Source organism: Ambystoma mexicanum, chromosome 9 (genome assembly GCF_040938575.1).
Source record: "Ambystoma mexicanum isolate Mex_15411 chromosome 9, UKY_AmexF1_1, whole genome shotgun sequence".
In the NCBI taxonomy this organism is placed as follows: Eukaryota; Metazoa; Chordata; class Amphibia; order Caudata; family Ambystomatidae; genus Ambystoma; species Ambystoma mexicanum.
In genome coordinates, this window is record NC_090931.1 from 653,086,310 (window position 1) to 653,109,687 (window position 23,378).

A 23,378-nucleotide genomic window follows, 5' to 3' on the forward strand; every position below is an offset into this window, starting at 1 on the left:
ACTCGATAGGGCGTTAAGCAGTAAAATGGCAAAGTGTACAAGACATTTAAAAGTAGCACAGTAGAAAAAGATCTACTGCAACCAGCCCATCTTGCACACATCATTAATGTAACTGTAAAGGTATAGGGACACAAATGATCCCTCCTGCACTTTATTGTAAAATGAAGAGTGCAGTGTAAAATTAAACTGGGAATTCTGTAATGGAGAACAGATATCCTGCACTGATAGCCATAGGGACTGATCAGTGGCCTGCAAACAGCTGTGCTTAGCAAGGCAAGTGAAGTAAAAAGGCTTCACTTGCCTCCAAAAGTCAGGATTGGTTAAAAAATGCAAATGTTGGTGGGGTTCCATAGATGTCAGTGGCATGAAAGCCGTAAAATGGAAAGCTTTCCCAACAGAGGCATTTGAGAAGCAATCTGCTGACATGGTTCTGATCTCTATGCATTATGTGAGCACCCTCCTATGTGATGTGTTCATAGTTTCTGCAAGTATTCTCACAGGTATGAGGTATTTTCTGAGGATTGTGCTCCTGTCCCCATTAATTGTAATGCTTTACAATGTATTGTGCTCCTACATGTGTTGTGATGCATGATGCTTGTGAGGATCTTTTTACTGCCAGGGTAAATCTGATAAATAATCAAGAGTTCTTTATCTTAAAAGGTTCTGAAACAGAATCCATTCTGGTGGACTCACCAGCGTCATGATGGAAAGCTCTGGAACTTGAACAACTATCGAACGGATATGATCCAGGCCTTGGGTGGCGTGGAGGGAATCTTGGAACATACACTGTTTAAAGGCACATATTTCCCAACTTGGGAAGGTCTCTTTTGGTAAGAAAAATGTGTGTGGATTATCCACTGCTATTCTAATACAATCTGCTTATAGGGTTATGAAGTGCCTAGGCACAGGCTGATATTGCATAAGACTTGTTTGCAATTGGTTTGTTCAATTCTTAGTCCAGATCTTTGTTTTGTAGACCTTTTTTTTCTTCAATAGGTCTGGTCTTTTAGTCTGTGTTCAGTGTATATGCATTGGGAAGAACATGAGGGATGCAATAGTGTGTGTGGGAGGGTGACTGGTTGGAATTTGGGAGGGTACCCATTTCTAGCATATGATTGGGGAAGTGAGCTCAAATTCTCCTCACCGAATTTACATTACACCCTTATTTGCAGGGAAAAGGCCAGTGGATTTGAAGAATCCATGAAATGGAAGAAACTTACCAATGCGCAGCGGTCTGGTCTGAACCAGATTCCCAACAGAAGATTTACCCTCTGGTGGTCACCCACGATCAACCGAGCCAATGTACGTTCCATATGAGATAGCAGCGCGTGGATGGTTGTGCTGCTTGTAATGCAAGGAGGGTGGATGGAGGAAAGCAGGGAATGGGGCAATTGGAAGTGTCCCTTCCTTCTCAAGCTCATCTGACATAAGCAGATATCAAAATGGCACTGGATGGGAGGGGGTAAGAATTGTGATGTGCTTGGCAGTTTAGTAGGCAGGGATTTGTTTGGCGAGGGTTTGTGATGGTGCAATTATTATTGTAAAAAAGGCATGCCTCCCTGTTACCACAAATCTTTTTGGAGTCATTTTTTATGTTTTCAAAAAAACAAAATGGCATTTTCTTGAATAAGGCGCCATTGAGGAGAAATTTGTGAAATACCATGGAATTTTAGGTTTATGCTGATCTTCCTTCGGTGATGGCAAACATTGGGCTTGCCTGCTACAGATTTATTTTGGTAAGAGACTCCTTCACCCTGATCTCAAACATTGCTTTCTTCTGCAGGTCTATGTGGGTTTCCAGGTGCAGCTTGATCTTACTGGTATTTTCATGCATGGAAAGATTCCCACTCTGAAGATCTCCTTGATCCAGATCTTCCGAGCCCATTTGTGGCAAAAGATCCATGAGAGCATTGTAATGGACTTGTGTCAGGTAAGTTATTGCTTTGCAATTAATGACGGGGAAGAGTGTCCGGAGGAACGTGTAGGGGATTGGTCTCTGTCGAGAGCGACATCAACGTGGGAGATGACAAAGGGCTTCTTAAGCGCTGTTTTGTGATGTTCATTACTGTGTGGTCTGTACCATATCCCCTCAAGCACACGGGTTTTTGGGTCCATGCTTAAATGTTCTTAAGTATGACCTAAATACAACAAGACCAAAGGCAGCATGCTTAATTTTAAGTACACAGGTGTTTTGGTTTTTGAGCTGTAATAGTTGAAACCTTCAGTCTGAAATAATACATTTTTAAAGCATGGCATCGTGTTAGGCAGTGGACTATGCACATTCGGTAGCAGTCAACTAGCCACATGGCCACTTCAACTCACACCCCACCGGCAATTTGCCTGAATCATTTTGCCAATTTTCAGACAGTCTGCTGTTAGCTGTACTTTGAAGATCAAGATGTAACATGAGATGGCCCAAATACTCTTATGCTCCATCCCTTTCCTCAATACCTTTGGTACATTACACAGAACTGGCCCAGGACCGGAGCCAGTTGCCAAGAAGCACAATGAAGAACTTTTCAGCACATCTCCAGCGTGGATGTGTGCATAGCAACTATTTTTGCCGCTTTACCTCCATAGACCTCAGTGTGACACCCCAAATTGTTAGTATTCTGTGCTGACTTGTGGACGCAAGTGCCTTGCTAAGCTCGTCTCTTTTGGGGGCACTGATCAGTCCCCATGACTATCGGAGCAGCAGAATATCCTCCATTGTCATTGTAAGTTTGTTTATTTTTCCATGCACCCATAACCTTACTGTGAAGTGCAGTTGGGACACTATGTCCCTATAACTTTGTTGCTTTGTTTACTTGCATGATGTGTCAAGGATGTGCTGGTGGCAGTGAATACATTTCTGGTGTTTTGTTTTTATTGTCTTGGGCACTTTTGCATTTTACATCTTAATTGCCTTTTGCTCATTGTTATGGAGAAACTGGCCCAGTCCTTCAGACTATCAGTACTGGAAAACCTGGTTTCCATTTTTAATTCTTGTACTTTTAACATTGCACACAGCACCTTGCAGTGCAGTGCAATGGGGATACGTTTGTATCCCCCAACATTTTACCCATGGGAATTTTGGTTACTTTTGTATGTGCCTGTTGGGTAAGCTGAATCCAAAGAGGAAGATGAAGAAACCAGGGCTGTAATGATTTCCAGCAACCGGAGAGCCTAATGTGTGTTGGAGAGAATGGTAATTTCTGTGCCAATTCCCTTTCACCTGAGAGACCCCCAGTTCATTTGCTGGATTTAGGGGGTTTTATTTTTACTTCTGAGTGAGTGGGGCCTTTTTCTCACTCCTGTTTTTTTCTAACTATGATGTTCTATGTTCCTTACTGTTTTATGGAGTCTGGTAAACTCCATGGCATCTGCTTTTGCATTGTGACACAGTACCTTTTGTGCAGTGCCGATGAGAAGTCCTGTTGGGGAGAATTCTCAAATGTGCTGTGATTTGAACTCTGTTTCTCTTTGTACTTTGGAGGCTGACAAACTCCATAGGCTTCCTCTTTACATTGTGGCACACAGCACCTTCAGTGCAGTGACACAGGGAAGCCTTTCAGATTTCCCAAAGGTTTAAATACCTTCTCTTGGTGAAACTACTGTTTCCAAGAGCAGTGAAGTGAAATTGACTTTATTTACATTTGTAACGTTCTAGACCCAGCACACACTATCTTACAATAGGGTGCTGGAGGGATTACTTAGTATCCACTTTGTCTAGTTTCAAATGTAACATTTATGTTGCCCTTTCTACAATTAATGGCTGGTGGAAATGGTTTACTTTTAACTACCGTAGTGTGTTTTTACTGCAGGCTGCCTAGTCTACTTTCTTTGCCATTTCTTGTTGGAAATGGCCTCCTTGAGATTTTCTCTCTGCGCTAAACAAGGTTTGGTCCCTTTGTTCACGTTGTCTTTGGCGGGATTCACAAGTGAAGCCTATCTCTGGCTTCAGTAAGTCTGGTGGGGGCAGGAAGTGAGGGAGGTGCCTGAAACTCCCTGAGCTTAATCCCCTTGGTTACAGGAATGCACCCAAAGGTGATTGGCAGGCTGGCTGTCCGGCAAGGACAGCCACCCTGCTGTGTGATTGACAGCTAGGCTGGAATGAATGGGAGAAGCCTGCATAAAAGGCGAGGCTTTTTGGCTTGGAAGGCAGAGTCAACCACTGGACGAAGGAATCCGAAGAACTTGGAAGAGCTGCCTGCTGCAACTCCTGGACCGTTGGTTTGCCCGGTGAAGCTCTGCTGCTGTGCTGAAACTCCAACTTCACCCTGACTAGAAAAGCCCTGTGTTAGGTAAAGATTTGGTGTAGTATCCTTCGGGTGCACTACAACAAACTTAGCCTCCTGGTAATAGGAACCCACACTTTGGTATAAGTCTGTACTACACAGGTTGGTAGTGTGGTTGAGCAGCCAGGTTTATCTCAAGAGGGGTCAATGTGAGCAGTAGGGTAGTTATACAATCTTGCACTCAAGGTTTCTTGATTAAACAATTATTAATATGTTTACCAGTCATTTGAACAAGCCTTCATCAGAAGGGAGCAATATAATAGCAACACACAAAATACCTTCAAAATACACACTCTTGGTTTCTAAATCAGCAAATACCCATTGGGGGATTGTTAGGCAAAGTTTGTATATGAGTTATACCATGTAGAGCGTAAGACTTGCACGTGGTACAAGAAGTTGGCAGTTTACCTTATGCATCTGGCTACATACAATGCATATGTTGTATATCGTGCAGCTGCTCTAGAAAACAAACTGACATTTTTGTAGTTTGAATTAGCAGTTTTAACTTCGCTGACCATTGTGCATGTACCAACTCCCAACTTTGCAAAAGTAGAGGATGCAGCCAGATTGCAAGAACGGCACTTTGCTGATTAAGTGCCTGCCACCCCATGGAAGACACAACCATACAGAAGATGTAAGGTGTGTACAAAACAAGGAAGGAGGAGGGATACTGGGGTGTACTGTCCCCAATGCCCTTCAAAGCCAGCCCTCTGCCTACAGCCTTGCTTTGCTTTGTATCATACAAAGAAAAAATATTGGGAGATCGAGTGATTTCCTGAAATTCCCATCTTTCCTACAAAGTGACCCATAGACTCGATTCATGCAACACCCAATTTATGTGTCTTGGAAAAGACAACACCATTCAGGCTTCCTCCACTTGAGACGTGCCTCACCTTCCATCAGCATTAGAATTGCAACTGCAAACTTCTTGATGGCTCTGGCCTTGGAGAACACCAATGAACTAGAACTGAAGTAGATATAATTTGAATTTTCCCTATACATGTGCAAGATTCACTAAGTCGAAATCATGGGCTCCCAGTGGCATTGATCCAAATAACTATCAGTATGTTTTGTTAGAAATTTAGAAATTGCGAAAAATGGCATGATCTGCTGCAGGTGGGAAATTATGTGCTCTGTCTTATACTTTATACAGTTTAAGGAAATAGCTTGTAATCATGGTGTTCAGATATCAAACACAAATGCATTGGAATCACTGTATTTTGTTGTTAGGTGTCATTTTTCTTACTTTTATGATGTATGGCATATGCATTTGTAATTTGTAATTGAACGTACAAATGTTGTTTTTGTTTTTTTATCTTATATTATAAAAATATAATCACCTAATCACCCTTTTCTGGGATATAATTTATTTTAATATGGGAGGTATCCTACAACATTTCTACAATGTAAGCACTAACACATTATATTCTCCTAGTCTAAACATGTATGTGTCCCTAAAGAATACCTTTGTTTACTTTTATCTAAATCCCACCTCTATTACCCAGTTAACTTTAAACTAACTATATGCCTCAGATAATTTTACAGCCACTATGAGAATTTGAAAGAAGGTCACGCTTTGAGGTAACCCACCAGCCCGTTTGTCACACTTTATTCACGTGTGGCTTCTACTCCACCTTTGTTCCATCGCTTCCATCCCATAACATTTCCTGGTTCCCCATTTGTATTTTTACACGTTGATTTTCCCTCTCTTCTTTATTCATTGTGTATTTCTTCCACCCGAATCGTCTTGGTTTGGAATCAATAGATCGTCTGTGCGGTCGTATTTGTCCTCTTTTTAGGCATGCTTTGCTGCAAATTCCTGCGACTTTCACTGCATAGGCCACTTAGTCCATTCAACAATATGGGAATTTTCACAGGAGTTTGTCCACTGTCAAAACTACACAGCAGACACATTTGTGTATGGGCATCTGGTTAGGTCCCTTGACCCTTCTCTCTGCTCATAGGTTTGAGTGCCGCCAATTCTCCGGGTATAGATAGGGTTCTCTTTCTCCCCGCCTGTAATATAAAACTGAATGAGTTTCCTTTGAAAAATAAGTGTCTCTATCGTCAATATTTTTCCTTTCAACCGAACCCTTTAAAACCCATTTATGTGTTACCTTTAAACATTCCATTCCTTCTACTCCTCAAACTATCCAGAAGAGACCACATCACTCCAGCCCTAAAAACACTACACTGGCTTCCAGTAAAACATCGCATCACCTTCAAAACAATGTGCATAACACACAGGGCAATCAGCGGACAAGGAGCAGAATTCCTACAAAAGAAAATAACAGTCTACAAACCAACAAGACCCCTCCGATCAAGCAACGATATCCTCCTGGAACTCAAACCATACCTTAAGAAAAAACTTGGAGGCACCTCCTTCTACCACTTAGCCGCAAAAACCTGGAACAACATCTCAAAAGAAATGAGAAACACTGAAGATCACCTAAAATTCAGGAAATCACTAAAAACCTGGCTCTTCAAAACCACAGACTAAATCTGGAAACCGAAACTGGAAAAAGAATGACTAATCCAAAAAGGACACGGACATCCCCGACCCGAGAAGGTAGCTCCCACGGCACCTGGACGGGTGACACCGGATAGACTGGAACACAGGCGGCACGCACGAAGACTGAGCCAACTCCCCCAGACAATCCCACCAACAATTTTGCCCGTCCCTTGGTTACCGCCAGGTACCACAGTGGTATGGAATTGTCGAGATATTGGCAATCACCACTCTACCTGAGAGGTTGACATTGGCAGGTGCACTGGCCACAGGAATATGAAGGGAGGATAAGGGGAGCTATGAGAGAGCATGTTAGAGGTGGGGGCCAGAGGAGTAAGGAACCTTGTATGCCAGTCGGACCCAGATCAGGACAGAGCCACACCAGGGGAGACTGCGCAAGCCGAACACATGAATTCAGGATAGAGACGCAAACTAACCAACCCTACTAACAATTTCCCTTTCTGCATACACCTCTCAAACTCCAAACCAAAGGCAACCAAAATGTACAGCACAACAAACTGCACAAACTTCACTACATTTCAACAACAAAACAAAAACACATAGTCTTGCACAACATTACACGACGACTACCGTCCGCAAACACCACAGGCCCAGCCAACGGACCCACCTGGCTGAGGCCGCCAACAGCACATCACTGCTCTCTTGCACTTTTCCTGCCTCCTCCCACTAACTCAACCTCCCCTCTTTCAAAGCTGCCAGAGCGCCAGGGGACCACTCCGGTGGTGATGGTGCGCGGTACAAATGTCCTTTAACATTAACATGCAGTACCCTTTGGGAACATTACACACAACTGTGACTACAGGTGTAAGCAAACAAACTTTTGGTATAAGTCTGTACTACACAGTTTTTGTAGCGGTGCAAGAGGAGAATGTGAGCAGTAATGATGTTACACAGATCACAGATGTTCAAATTAACTCTTACACTCAAGGTTTCTTGGATAAATATTTATCAGTCAGTTATAAAACATTCAATAGAAGGAGGTAATTATATATCACACACAAATATACTTCACTACTGTACACTCCAAGTTTCTGAGGCATTCCGAATACTTTTCAAGAGGAGTAAAAGGCCAAGATTATCGGAACATAAAAAGACTACAATTATTCTTAGACAGTTGAAAGTTCACCAGATGTCAATTCAATTGGCTAGGCCAGGCCAAAGTCAATGGGCTAAACTCTTGGATAGGATAAAGCGGTTCTGGTAAGTAAACGGAAAGGTCTCCGCACAAGTTCTCAGAAGTAGTTTGTAAAAAGAATCATCATATGTTGGGTCACAAGCTGATTAGGCCTGCGAGTTGCAATGTTTCAAGCACTTTCACCGCTAGAGGTACGTTCTGTATTATTTCACAGTACCTTACAATGAAGAAAAAGATGCAGCTGAAGACTTCTGTTCCTGGCAGTTCCTGCAGATCTTTGTTCCTGAGCCTCAGTCGTGGGGACAAGAGGGAGGACGTCTGGGGACTCCTGCACTGGTCAAAATGCTGGCAAATGGCATATCTTCAATTCTGGTAGCTGTAGTCAAGCACACAAACTGGTGTCCCTCTCCCTTGTTATTCGGTTTCTGCAGCACTCTGAGGAAACTACAACCAGCTCCGAGAATGGTATCCGGGTGGCTTAAGGTTCGAGTTGATTGGTCCCACCAACTCAAAAGGAGAAGTTGTCCTTGAAGGGCTTCTCTGTCGCCATAAACTTGGTGATTCGGTACCTGCAGCAGGCCTTCACCGGGCAAACCAACGGTCCAGAAGTTGCAGCAGCCGTCCTCTTCCAGCTCGTCTTCGGTTCTTTCGTTCCAGTGGTCGCCTCTGCCATCCAAGCCCAGAGACTTGCCTTTTATCCAGTTTCCTCCCATTCATTCCAGCCCAGCTGCCACTCACCCAGCACAGTGGCTATCCTTGCCGGACAGTCAGCCAGCCAGCCAATCTAGTGCATTTAGGTCTCCTAGGAGACTAAGCGCAGGGAATTTAGGGCTCCTCCCTCACTTCCTGTCCACCCCAGACACTCGGGTGCCAGAGAGGTGGTCTTCAGTCCTGAAGCCCGCCAAAGGCGATGGAACAAAGGGACCAACCTGGTTTGGCGCGCATGGAGACAAACTGTAGAAGCACCTTTCCAAAATGAAATGGCGAAAAAAGACCAGGACTTGTTTAAACAAAGGCGGCTCAGACGCCATCTTGAAAAACATGGCTCCTGCGATTTAATGCTGCCGGTGTTTGCGGTCGGGAAAAATCTTGATAGTTCGTTGTAAAACCACTGCCACCAGCCATTTCGAGAGGAAAGGGTAGCATTTGACTAGGTAACCCCTCCAGCACTCTATTGTAAGATAGGGTGTGCTGGGTCTAGGAATTTGAAAAGGCTACTAAAGTCAATTTCACTTTACTTTCTCTGGGAAACAGTAGTTTAGCCCAGAGAAGGTATTTAAACCTTGGGACTGCCTGAAGGGCTCCCTGTGTCACTGTACTGAAGGTGCTGTGTGACACAAATGAATAGATGATGCCTATGGAGTTGTCTAAAACTCCATAATCAAAAAACACAAGAGTAAAACGCACATCAAAATACACGAGAGAGTGGGGAAAAAAGGCTCACTCTGCAGGTAAAAAAAAGTCCTCAAAATCCAGCAAAGTTGCTGTGGGTCTCTAAGGTGAAGGGAATTAGCACATTTATGAGAATTCTCCCTAACAGAAACTAAGAGTGTACAGTATTGAAGTGTATTTGTGTGTTACTATTATATTGCTCCCTTCTGAAGAAGGTTTATTCTGACAAATTAATAATTGTGTATGCAAGAAACCTTGAGTTTAGGAGTTTTTGAATACCTGTACATTTCTGTGTGACTCCACTACAGTGCACATTGACCCCTCTTGAGAGATGATATATGGTATTTATAACCCGCCTATACACAAGTGTTTCGAGGTGCGATAAGCCTGGCTGCTCAACGCACAACCAAAACGTTGTAGTACAAGCTTATACGAAAGGTTGGGTTTCCTATATCTGTAGTCAGAGTTGTGTGTAGTGGTCCCAGAGGGTACTGCATTCAAACTTTGCCTAACCTGTATCTACACGTCCCTATTTGGCAGCCTCATCGGTCCTTTCTGAGGTTCAGGATCATGGGCTTTAATTTCCAATACAAGGTTCTACCCTTTAGCTGCAATTCGGCACCAGGTTTTTTTTTCCAGAATCATGAACGCGGTGGCAGCCCTTCTCAGAGCCCAGGGTCACCATGTCTACCTAAACCTAGACGACTGGCTCGTCAGGGCGAGATCTCCAGAGGCAGTCCAATGCACTGCCTCCGCTCTCATGAATACGCTACATGAATTGGGATTTTCCATCTCAAGAAATCTCAGCTGGAGCCTACGCAGAATCATATATTGTTAGGCCTCATCTGGAATACAAGTTCGCATGAGAGTTTTCCTGTTGGAGGACAAGATCAAGCCATCAAGGGGGCCATGGGGCATTTTCTCAGCAGACCTGTGACCTCGGCATGGTGATACCATCACCACTTGGGTATCATGTTTGCAGGTCTACTGGCAGTGCCTTACACAAGGCTCAAAATGAGACGATTGCAGCTGCACTTCGCAGCCTCCTGGAGTCAGGAGAGCGGTTCCCAGGTGGAACTTGTCAGCATCCCTCCACATCTTTACCACGACCTAGTCTGGTGGAGCACGGACTGCATCTTGCGTAGGCAGGCCCTTCAAGCAACCAGCACCTCAGTTTACCCTGACCACGGACTCTTCCCTGGAGGGAGCCACTCTGGACAGCCACAGTGTGCATGTAATTTGGTCTCTTCCGGAACAGGAGACTCATACCAATTCTCTAGAGCTGCCGGTGATCAGTGGCAAGACGATCCTCATTCAAACAGACAACTCCACCAGCATGTATTACATCAGCAAGCAGGGTGGCACCAGGTCTCCTCCCCTATGTACCTTGGCAGTCAGCATTTGGGAGTTGGCTCTGGAGAACAACATACACTTGGGCAATCCACCTCCCAGGGGAGTGCAACCTGGAGGCAGACAGGCTCAACAGACTCAGTGCGGACAACTACGACTGGCATTTGAACAAACCAGTCCTTCAGGGGGATCTTCAACAGATGGGGTCATCCTCAGATGGGTCTCTTTGCCACCTGGTACAACAGGAGGTGCCCCCAGTTCTTTGTCCTAGCAGGGACAGGGCTGGGGCTCTCTGAGCGATGCGATGCTGATACAATGGGACAACATGAACGCCTAAGCCTTCCCTCCCACTCCCGTGGTCTAGAGGGTAATCTGCAAAATCAGGGAAGCCTGGCACCTCAGTGTCATCCTGATGGCTCTGGGTTGGCCTGCAAAGTCATGTTTCTCGGAACTACTCAGATTGTCGGAACAGGTCTCAGTTCACCTTCTGCTGGGTCCAGCTCACCTTCTCTCTCAGCAGGAAGGCTCAGTCATCCACCTTGCCCCCCAGAGGTTAGCCCTTGCGGAGTGGTTCCTGAACAGGTCACATTAAAGCATCAGCGTTTTGTCACAGGCTGACCTACACATCATACGGGGCGCAAGGAGCCAGTACAAGAGCAAGTGGACTAGGTGTTAGGCAGAATTGCATGCAGTACCCTCTGGGACTACTACACACAATTAGGACTACAGGTGTTAGCAAAACCAACCTTTGGTATAAGTCTGTACCACAGTTTTTGGTAGCGAGCTGAGCAGCCAGGCTTATCTCAGGAGTGAATATGAGCAGTACAAGTAATTACACAGAGGACTTACTCTTAGTACTCTTACGTCCCGTCCCCTTTCCTCCATACTGCATGGGCATCCATCGCGAGGGACGGGAGACGGAATCTTTTTCACCAGAAAAATCATCTTCCCCTCTAAATTTAGAGGCGTGGCCCTGGGAGCATGCGCTGCCCTGACTCCGCCCTCCGGCACCACACCTCAGTCCCCTTTTTTGGCACCGAAGGGAACAGGCCAAATTCACCATTGCTCCTGGGTTTGGCTTCGGCCATATAATTCCATGCGCGGATTCTTCCTTTCTTCTTTTGTCTTTTTTCAATAGGTACTCGGTCCTCAGACGCCAGAGCTCCTCTCCGGCGCATGTCGACTTCGACAGGGTTCAGCAGGTGCCCATCCTACAACAGACCTTTTCTAACTTAAGACCCCCACACCCTGTGCCTATGTTGCCTTTGCCCAGACCACGCTTGGCAAGCCTGTTGGGAGTGCGGCTTGCTGTCATCGAAAGCGCTGAATAACAGACTAGTCAGGTGGAGGGAGCTCTTTCAGCAGTCTCCTTCTGAGGACCTCAAGAGTTTCGCGAGACGTTCCAGGTCGGAGGTAGGGCCTATATTTTCATCCGCACCTCGCAAGGGAAACTCCTTCACAGGGACTCTCCTAGGCGAGAGGGACCAGTCAGGTCCTTATACCAACTCACGCACCGAGGCTGTCACAGCTACCGGTCTTCGGGCTGAGGGGTACTTGGATCCTCCCAGTGCAAGGGTTGAGGGGCCGCTAGGCTCTATTACCGGGCTTGCGCCCAAGGGGCTCCGCCCTTGTACCAGTATCATGGCCGATGGGCTACGCCCTGTTACCGGCAGCACGTCCGAATGTAGCTCTAACGACCCCCGGGCCCGAGGAACAGGGCAAGTTGCACGCCGCTCACATAAGAGACTTGGCAGTGACTCGCACCAACAAGCCGAGCAAACACGTCGCAGCCACGTGGTAGGCAGCGCAACAAAATGGCCGACTGGCCAGAAAAGGACACCCGTTCGACACCTCTGCAAGACTTTGGCGAAGAACGAGTATCGAGGTGGGACTGGCATCAACCAGGTACGTGGCCTACGGCCTAACTTTCTAATGCGCAAGGCTGTTTTCCTTGCATCCGTATGTACAGGGTCAGCAGCGGCCTCCATTGCCTCTATTAACTCTTCAGTACCCGCCTCCTCTTCGGCCAGCAAGGACCTGATCTTTGATAGGTTCCTCGACCTCATGAAGTCTCCAGATATGGGTGCTATCATCAAGAACGCAGTTGGGGAAGTCCTTCCCGCTATGCTAGCGGCAACACAACGCCTCCGACGACGCCTCTGGACCTGGCACAGCCACCTCCTCCGGCTCCTGGGCCTACTCCACAGGCATTTCCATACGAGCCTCCCCTTACTCGGCCTCTGGCGGTGGTCCCCGTGCCCCAGCCTCCGGATACTCCTCCACCTCCTCCACAGGATCCCCCAGACCCTCAGGATACTGAGGCGGAGGAGGATCCTGACACGCCATCATCGGCCAGGGCCTTCCACTAATGTATCTCGGGCCTGGCGGAATACCTGGGCCTCCCACAGCCCCAGGTTGAACAGCTGGCAGAGGGCATCCTCGCTGAAGTCCTCACGAAGCACCCTTCTGCCAGAACGGGGATCCCACTGCAGACCGTGGTATCTCTCGCCAAGAACGGGTGGCTCAAACCCCACTCTGTCCAGCCAGTCAACGGCCGCCTGGTTGCTAAGTACAGGCAGATGGAGGAGGATGCACTCTTGCTCTCCTCCCACCCTCAGCCACACTCCTCGGTGATCGCTGCGGCATCACTGTACTCCAAGCCTCAGACGTCCTCGTCTTCGTCATCCACGGCACTGTTAGGCAAGGAGGAGAAAATCTTGGAGGCATACGGTAAGAAGCTGTATTCCAATGCTTCCTTTCACCTGCGACAGGCCAACGCAGACGCCATGCTGGCAGCCGCTAACCAGAGATTATGGTGGGAAATTGCTGACTTCCTCCCGGAACTTCCCAATCATGTTTCAAGGCACGGCTAGCCAAAGCCAAGCTCGTGGCTCAGGATATCATAGAGTCCACTCTGGCACATATTGATACCTCTGGACGTGCCATCTGTATTGCCACGGACATATGATATATGATATGACATTTGTAACGCGCCTATACACAAGTGTTTCAAGGCGCGACTAGGCAGGGAGGGGGGAACAAGGGGAAGACAGACAACGATCCTACTAGGCCAGGTGTCATTCAGACTGCGCAAGTGCAGGGGTAGGGGGAAGGGAAAAGTGCAAGGGGAAGGGGAGGGGGGGAAGTGCAGTACAAGTAAGTAGAATAAGTAAATAAATAGGGCCAGCTGGTGGCAAGTGCAAGGTAAGTGCAGACAAGTGCTGGGAAAGGGGGGGGGCTGTAGGGATACAGAGACAGTCCCTCAGTGCAGGGGTTGCCAGGGAGGCAGTGCAAGAGGAGAGTGGCTGGGACCAGGACCGAGGTCGGTGAGAGTGGCCCAGTTGCAGATTCGGTGCAGATTCAGTCGAGACTTTAGCAGGGGAGAGGGAGAGAGAAAGCAGAAGCAAAGAGGAAGGTTTTGAGGTGCTTCCGGAACCGGAGATGGTTCTGCTCAAGTTTCAGGGAGGCAGGAAGGCTGTTCCAGAGGGAGGCCCCTGCCACGGCGAGAGATCGACCCCCGACTCGTTGCTTCGAGAAGCGGCTGATCCTGAGGGAGTTGGAGATGGATGAGCGAAGGGCTCGGGAAGGAAGATATTTAGGAAGAGCGAGTTGAAGGTATTTAGGCCCCAGGCCCCAGAAGGCCTTGTGGACAATGCAGAGGGTTTTGAACTTAATCGTCGCAGCCACTGGGAGCCAGTGTAGAGATTTCAGTCCTGGAGAGATCCGGTCCCTGGGCTTGAGGCCAAGGACAAGTCTTGCAGTTCTGTTCTGGATGAGTTGCAGGGGGCGGAGAGTGGAGGCAGGCAGATTAAGATAGAGGCTGTTACAGTAGTCCAGCTTCGAGAGAACCAGGGCTCGGGAGACAGTGAGCTTCTGGGGAAGGATAGGAAGGGAAGAATACCTCTGAGGAGGTGCAGCTGGTAGTGTGACTTCTTAGAGACGTCAGATATATGAGGAGAGAAAGAGAGTGTGGAGTCGAAGATGACCCCAAGGTTTTTTGCCTTGCAGGTAGGAGCAGGAGGAGGGCCAAGCGAGGATGGCCAGAGAGCTACAGGGAAGGAGGGAGTGGGTGTGCCGATGAGTAGAATCTCAGTCTTACTAGCATTAAGGCAGAGGTCGTTGGCGGCACACCATTCCTGGATGGCAGACACAGTCAGAGATGAGAGAAGGAAAGGAGGAGGCCGAGGGTAGCCTGAAAATGAGCTGGGTGTCGTCCGCATAGCACTGAAAGTAGGGGCAGAGAGCGGCAATGCGGTGGGCAAGGAGTGTCGGATACTGGTTCAACAGCCAGGGAGAGAGATTAGATCCCTGGGGAACACCATAGGTGGAGAAAAAGATGTCAGAGAGGAAGGACCCAAGTTGGACCTGGGAGGGTCGATTGGAAAGGAAAGAGGTCAGCCACGCCAGAGCCCGACCAGTGATACCCAGGTCATCACGGAGACGGTTGAGCAGGATGGCATGGTTGACAGTGTCAAAGGTAGAAGAGAGATCGAGCAGAATGAGAACACACGGAGTGTTGGAGTCGAGGTTCAAGAGCAGGTCCTCACGGATGTTCAGGAGAGCAGTTTCTGTGCTTCTGGCTGCTCTGAAGCCAGATTGATGGTCATGGAGACTACCAACAGTTTCAGCATGGAGGTTAAGCTGGGAGATGGCCAGTTTCTCCAGGAGCTTGCCTAGGAAGGGAGTGATGGAGATTGGGCGATAGTTAGCCGGGCAGGAGGGGTCGGAGGAGGGTTTCTTAAGAGGGTGCACAAGGGAGTGCTTGAGGGGGGATGAGAAGACTCCAGAGGTGAAGGAGTGGTTGCAAAAGTCAGCCAGGGCAGGAGCCAGGGAGTCGATGTGGTCCTTGATAGTTTTGTAGGAACAGGGGTGAACCTGTTTAGACGAGACTTTCATAGATCGGACTTGTCTGGAAACCTCGTCAGCAGAAAAAAGTGGAAGGGCAGAGGAGGAGGGAGGAGGGGTGGCTACAGTAGGGCCAGAGGAAGAGTCAGGAAGAGAGGGAGGACAGGATGTCCTGAGTTTTTGAGATGAAGTGAGAGGCCAGTGCAGAGGGCCTGGGAGGGGACAGGAGAGGTAGAGACTGCAGCAGGGTTGGCAAGCTCCTTGCAGATTTTAAAGAGTTCAGCCGAGTTGTTGGATGCCGCAGAGATGCGGGCTTGGATAAGGGCTCTCTTTTTGGTGAGAACGGAGAGACGGTATTGCCTTTGGAGCAGGCGGCAGGCCAGTTTATCAGAGGATGAACATGAAGCACGCCATTTCCTCTCAGCCACCCTGCACTTGCGTTTTAGGGTGACGAGAACCGAGTCATACCAGGAGTTACATTTGGCTTTGGGCTTCAGGCGGATTCTCATGACAGGGGCAAGGATATCAAGAGTATCAGATATAGCAGAGTGGAGCATGGAGAGGGCTGTGTCAGGGTGGGAGTCAGCCGAAGGGGGAGGTGGGGGGCGAGAAGGTGGCAGCGAAAGCCTCAACTGACACGCGCTTCATGGGTCGGATGACCGAGAAGGTGGGTGGCAATGATGAGGGTGGCTTTGCCTGTGGGGTAGGGAGGGTGAGGTGGGAGGTTAGGAGAAAGTGATCACTCCAGGAGAGAGGAGTGGAGAGAGGGACAGAGAGGGGAAGGTCAGAAGAGATCAGAGCATCAAGAGTGTGCCCTGCAGAATGAGTAGGCTCAGACGGGAGAATAGAGGGTGAGAGAGAGTCGCAGAGGTCACGAAAGAGTCCAGTGGGGGGACAGGAGGCATCAAGGTGGATGTTGAAGTCACCAAGAAAGAGGAGTTGAGTGGTGGAGGACAGGAATGAGGAGGAGAGGTCAGCCCACTCAGAGGAAGGAGGAAATTTGACCAGGTGGCCGATAGATAGTAGCCACAGTAAGGGAATGACTAGGAGAGAGAGAGAGAGAGAGAGTCGGCAGACAAGACATTCAAAAGAGGAGTAGGTCTGCGTAGGAGTGACAGTGGCAGGAATCCACTCAGGGAAGAGAAGGGCAACACCCCCACCTGCACGGTTGGGCCTGGGCACAGAGAAGATCTTGTAACCGTCAGGTAGGAGTGTGTCAAAGCTGGTGACAGAGCTGGCTGTGAACCATGTCTCAGTGAGACCGAGGAGGTCAAGGTCCAGTTCCTCAAGAAGGCGACAGATATCAGAGGAATGCTTAATGGCAGAGCGAGAGTTAAGATAGGCAATGTGGAGAAGGTTGCCAGCCTTGAAGGTCTTCCGGGGGGGGTGGTACAGATCAGAGGTACGCCCTGCGGAGGTGTAGAAGAAGGAGGTGAAGGAGCACTAGAGGGGGCAGGGAGGGAGGGTAGAGGCAAGGTAGCCGAGGACAGAGTAGGGGGGACAGCGGGAGAGGAAAGGAAGTTGATGAGGCGAGGGAAGCGTCTATCAAAGAGGCTTCCAGGAACGGAGGTCTAGACGGCCGGAACGATCGCCGACCCCTGGTCGGCGCAAGCATCAAAAAAGGGGGGAGGTGGCAGGGGCTTTTTCCGGCCTCTGTCTCCGAGGGTTAGAAGTCATGACTGACCCACACAGGTACACGTGTCGCCAGTGGGGGGGGCAGGCTTGCTCTTCAAGCACACTTTTGGCGACAGAACTTCGCTGACCGTCGGTAGTATCCTCTGGGTGCAGTCTACCTATTCCTGCCTCTCCTCCCTCCTCTCCCCCAAGTTGGGACAGCAACTTTTTTGGCAGAGATTCGGTCACTCGTCCTGAGTCAGGCCGTGGAGGAAGTCCCAGCCTGCGATCAGGGATCGGCTTCTACTCCAGGGTCTTTGCCATTCAGAAAAAGTACCAGGCTGGCCTGAGAGTTGTACTGGACATTTCCACCCTCAACCGCTCCTTACCGCTCCAGAGGTTCAAGATGGTGAAGCCAGCTTTTATTGGGGAGACATTACGCAGGGGAGACTGGATGTGCTCCCTGGATCTGAAGGACGCCTATCTGCACGTCCCGATATGGCAACCCCATCGGTCTTTTCTCCGGTTCAGGATCATGGGCTGCCATTTTCAGTACAAGGTCTTCTCTTTTGGTCTAAACTCAGCCCCCAGGGTCTTTACCAGACTCATGAATGCAGTGGCAGCACTCCTCCGGGCCTCCATATATACCCTTACCTAGACTGGCTTGTCAGGGCTACATATCAAGAAGCAGTTCACCACTCCTCCCATGCTCTGGTGAACACGCTACACAACCTGGGCTTTTCGCTCAGTCTCAAGAACTCACAACTGCAACCCACACAGTCGTTGACCTAACTGGGCCTCATCTGGGACACGCACTCCGAGATAGTCTTCCCATAGGAGGACATGATTGGAGCTATCAGAAGGGCCATGTCGCACTTCCTCTGCCGGGGCGCTACTTCAGCTTGGTGGTACCAGCATCTGCTGGGCCTTTTTGCAGCGGTACTGTTGGCTGTCCCCCACACAAGACTCATGATGAGGAGGATTCAGCTACACTTTGCAGCATCATGGAACCAGGAGAGGTGCTCTCAGGCCGAAAATATCAAGATCCCCATCTCTCTCTGCACCCGGACCTCACATGGTGGCCCAGGGACTGCAACCTGCGGACGGGCAAGCCCTTCCCGCACAGACTCCTCCCTAGAGGGCTGGGGAGCCACCTTGGAGGACCTCTTGGTCCACGGCATGTGGACCCATCAAGAACAAGAATACCACATCAATTGGCTGGCACTGAACGCCATCTGGTTAGCGCTCAGAGCCTTCCTCCCTCGTATCAAGGGAAGAGTTGTCCTCATCCAGACAGACAACTCAACCAGTATGTACTACATCAACAAGCAAGGGGGGCGGACCAGGTCCCCTTCCCTGTGCAGACTGGCGATCAGCATGTGGGAATGGGCCTTGGAGAACAACATCTACCTCACGGCAGTGCACCTTCCGGGGGAATCCAACCTAGAAGCGGACAGGCTCAGCAGGTTGGGAGCGGACAACTACGAGTGGCAGCTGAACGACCTCGTTGCACAGGAGATCTTCCACTGTTATGGCATACCCCAGGTTGATCTCTTTGCCACCAGGCACAACAGGAAGTGCCCCCAGTTCGCCTCCTGGCAGGGGCAGGGCCTAGGATCCACAGGGCATCGCCCATGGAGCCTAGGCCCTGCCCCTGCCAGGAGGCGAACTGGGGGCACTTCCTGTTGTTCCTGTTAGGCTCCATGGGCGACGCCCTGTGGATCCAGTGTAACGGCATCTCAGCATACGTCTTCCCGCCCACTCTGTTGATTCACAGAGTGCTTTGCAAATTCAAGGAGTCTCGCCAGCTCGACCTCATTTGATAGCTCTGTGGTGGCCAGCCAGGCCATGGTTCTCGGAGCTGCTCTCTCCAATCCACCTGCGACGGGCCCAGCACATCTGGCACAGCAGGGGGGGCAGGGTCATCCACTTCACCCTCCAGAAGCCGGCCCTCACAGCGTGGTTCCTGAGCAGGTGACGCTCAGCCACCTCAAGCCAACCTGGAAATCATACAAGGGGCTAGGAGCAAGGCTACCAGAGCCCAGTGTAAAAGTAAATGGACCAAGTTCTGCCACTGGGGTCACTCCAAGGATATCGACCCGCTGGCTTGCTCATTGGATCACGTGCTGTCATTCTCAGCTCACCTCGCCAACACTGGCGTGCAGGTGGACACCTGCCGCACATACCTCTCAGCCATTGGGGCCTACAGGAACTCGGAGGAAGGGGTCTCCTCCTCTAACCCGATCGTCATGAGACATTTGGCCTGGCTCGCTAGGCTCTGCCCGCCGATCAGGAAGCCACACCCCCTGTGGGATTTGAATCTGGTCTTGGGCGCCCTCGCGCACAAGCCTTTTGAGCCTATGGCGACTGCGGACATCAGGCTGGTCACCATCAAGACGACCCTGCTAGTTGGCCTCACATCACGCAGGGTCAGCGAGATCCAGGCCCTAGTTGCCTCGGGCCGTACACCACTTTTCACAAGGACAAGGTGGTCCTGCGGACCCATCCGGCATTTCTCCCCAAGGTGCCATCAGCCTTTCACTTAAACAAGGAGATCGTCCTTCCTACAGTCTTTGCGGACCCGAAGGACGAGCCTCAAGAGTTCTGCACTGCCTGGTTGTCAGGCGTGCCCTGAAATTCTACCTGGGCAGGACCAGGGGCTTCCACAAGACAGATGCTCTATTCATTCCCTTGGAAGGTTCCAGGCCGGGTTATCGGGCCTCCAAAGCCTTCCTCTCCTTCTGGATGGTCTCGCCCATCAAGGAAGCGTACGAGGGCCAGCGTAGACCCCTTCTGGCGAACATGCATGCCCACGCGGTCAGGGCCAAGGCAACGGCCATCGCCTTTCAGCGCCATGTCCCCTGGCAGGTCATAAGCAGGGTGGCCGCATGGGCCACTCCCTCAGCTTTCTGCAAGCATTACTGTTTGGAAGCCGGCTCCAGATCAGATGCAGCTTTCGGAGAGCGGTTCTCCAGAACCTGTTTGCTTAAGGAGAGTCTCCTCTCCACCCTGGGACTACATTCAGTTGTAATCGCCCATGCAGTATGGAGGAAAGGGGACGGGACTTAAGGGTAATTATAAGCTACTCACTGTAGTGACTAAACATACTTAGTCCATAGTACCCTTTCTTTCATACGTCCCACCTCCCTTCCCCCCCTAATAATATGGTGTCATTAGACAATATTTCTATTGTCAACGCGTCTTTGGGAACTGAGGTGTGGCGCCGGAGGGCGGAGTCAGGGCAGCGCATGCCCCCAGGGACACGCCTCTAAATTTAGAGGGGAAGAAGATTTTTCTGGTGAAAAAGGTTCCGTCTCCCGTCCCTGGCGAGGGGCGCCCATGCAGTATAAGGGGACTAGGACTAAGAGTACGTTAGCCACTAGGGTGAGTAACTTATAATTTATTCAAGTAGACACTTATAGGTAAAACTCTTATTAATTTATTACACAATCATTTAGAAAACATTTCACTAGCAGAAGACAACTTATTATATACCAATATACTTCAATACAAAACTAAGATTTTGAGACCGTTTGAGCTCCCTTGAAATAGGAGCCAAATGGCAGTTGTTACTTAGAAGTGAGCAAAAAGGGACAAGGTAAGTAGAATAGATCACATATACTTGTTAAACAGGGCAAATAGTCTCAGTTCACTAGAAGAGTTCAAGTCAATAGGCCAGGACAAAGTCAATGGGCTAGTGTTCTGGATAGGAAAGAGTAGTTCTGGTATCAAACAGTAAAGTCTTTGCAAAAGTTCACAGCGAGAGCGGCGTTCTCTCAATCGGGTTGGCACAGTACCTTTGTATGAAGAAAGAAATGCTTCTGAAGTTGTTTGTTCCTGGCAGTTCCTGCAGATCTGGCTATTCCTGAGCCTCAGTCGAGGGGACAAGAGGGAGGACGTCGGGGGACTCCGGCACTGCACAGGATTGCGAAGAAAGCAAACCAGATGGAGTCACTTCAGTTCCAGTGGCTGTAGATTTAAGAACACAAGCTGGTGTCCCTCTCCTGGTTAATCCTAACCAGCCTTGAGAATGGTTTCCATGTGTCTTATGAGTGATTGGTCACACCAACCCAAAGAAAGAAGCCGTCCTTAAAGGAGCTTCTCTGTCGAATGGAGCTTGGCAATTCAGACCTGCAGGAGGTCTTCACCTGGCAAACCAACGGTCCAGGAGTTGCAGCAGCAGTCCTCTTCCAGCTCGTCTTTGGTTCTTTCGTTTCAGTGGTCGACTCTCCTTTTCAGTCCAAGAGACTCGCCTTTTAAACAGTTTTCTCCCTTTCATTCCAGCATAGATGTCACTCGCCCAGCAGGGTGGCTGTCATTGCCGGACAGTCAGCCAGCCAATCACGACTGAGTGCATTTGGGTCTCCTAGGAGACTAAGCACAGGGAGTTTCGGGCACCTCCCTCACTTCCTGCCCACCCCACTCGGACGCCAGAGGCGGTCTTCACTCCTGAAGCCCGCCAAAGGGACCAAACCTGGTTTGGCGCTCAGACAAACACTAGAAGGACCTTTCCAAAAAGAAACGGTGAAAAGGGAAGACTGGGACCTGTTTAAACATAGGGGTTTAAGGCGCCATCTCGGAAAAACATGGCTCCCGTGATTTTTAGCTACCAGTGTTCGTGAAAAATCATGGTAGTTTGTTGTTAAACCACTGCCACCAGCCTAGGGTAGCATGTGACTGCTACATTTAGACACCGGGGATATTATGTAACCCCTCCAGCACTCCATTGTAAAATGGTTTGCTGGGTCTAGGAATTTGGAAAGACTAGTAAAGTCAATTTCACTTTACGTTCTCTGGGAAACAGTCTATCCCAGATAAGTTATTTAAACCTTTGGGAAGTCTAAAAAGACATCCCTGTGTCACTGCACAGAAGGTGCTGTGTAACACACATGAAAAGATAATGCCTGTGGAGTTATCTAAAACCCCATATTCAAAGAACACAAATGTAAAACACACATCCAAACACATGAAAGAGTGGAGAAAAAGTCTTGCACTCTTTCCAGGTAAAAAAAATCAAGTCCTCAAACTCCAGCAAAGTTGCTGGGGGTCTCTAAGGTGAAAGGAATTACCACATGTATGAGAATTCTCCCTAACACTAGGTTTTGTCACTGGGCAGAATCAAAGGAAGTAGATCCTTTGACTTGCACGTTGGACAGCGTGCTTTCCTTCTCAGCACACCTCGCACACTCGGGTGTGCAAGTAGACACATGCTGCACCTATCTGGCGGCCATCAGAGCCTATAGGAACTTGGCAGAGGAACCTTTCATCCTCCAACCCGATAGTTGAAAGGCATTTGGCGGGCCTCACCAGGCTCTTCCCACCTGTGTAGAAACCACATCCCGTGTGGGACCTCAGTGTAGTTTTGGGTGCCTTGGCACATACACCATTTGAGCCAATGGTGTCCGCGGACATCAGGCTGGTTAATATCAAGGCAGCCCTCTTAGTGGGTGTTAGGCAAGATTGGATGCAGTAACCCTGTGGGAGACTATACAAGTTGATAGAGGACTGAGCAGCCAGACTTATCTCAAGAGGGGTAAATGTGAGTTGTAGGGAGGTTACATAGAGATTCCTTTGCAACTATTCAAATACCACTTATACTCGAGGTTTTCTAGTAAAATAATTGAAGTTAGTTTCAAATAAGCCTTCTTTAGAACGGGCAATATAAAACAATACAAGTACACTTCATAAACACTTTCTCAGATTTCAGTTTCAGTAAGTAGATGCCCTTTGGGGATTTATCGCACACACTTCCTACACCCTGAAGCGACTTCAATAGCTAGGACACTGTGGCCATTGATATCACTTTTTTACTTAATGCAATACTGAGGTTGTGGAAAAGGTTAAGGAAGGAAGGAAGGTTAACATAATAGAATCTCAGAATAAGTGAATACTTTGTAATCTTCCCAATGCAGTGTAGATTAACTCTTTCCCAGCAATACAAGTAACTTATGCACCACCTATGAGGGACAGTTAAATGCAGAGTCAATCAGTCAGAAGCCAAAGTCAATTGTGACAATGTCTAGGGAGCTGAGGCACTTCTTCAGATTGGACAAACATCTTGCACAATGTTGTATAGCGAGTTTGTAGAAAATCACTGTGGGGCCAGAAGCTGTAAGGCTTATGAAAGCAAAACTGCAAGCAACTCTGCAGAAAAAAACAGCTACTGCAAGTTTCCAGTGAGAACGAGCAAGCTACAGACAAGAGGTAGGTACCCCTTCAGTCAAGACGGTACCTT

General features: G+C 49.0%; 1 protein-coding gene across 1 annotated transcript in view; it reads left to right on the forward strand.

The window, feature by feature from the left end:
- Positions 1-23,378, forward strand: part of PRPF8 (pre-mRNA processing factor 8) — a 497,675-nt gene that overhangs the window by 313,526 nt on the left and 160,771 nt on the right. The window contains exons 28-30 of the mRNA XM_069615406.1: positions 661-830; positions 1,173-1,302; positions 1,784-1,930. Of these exons, the coding sequence (XP_069471507.1) occupies positions 661-830; positions 1,173-1,302; positions 1,784-1,930 (447 nt within the window). The remainder of the gene's footprint in view (positions 1-660; positions 831-1,172; positions 1,303-1,783; positions 1,931-23,378) is intronic.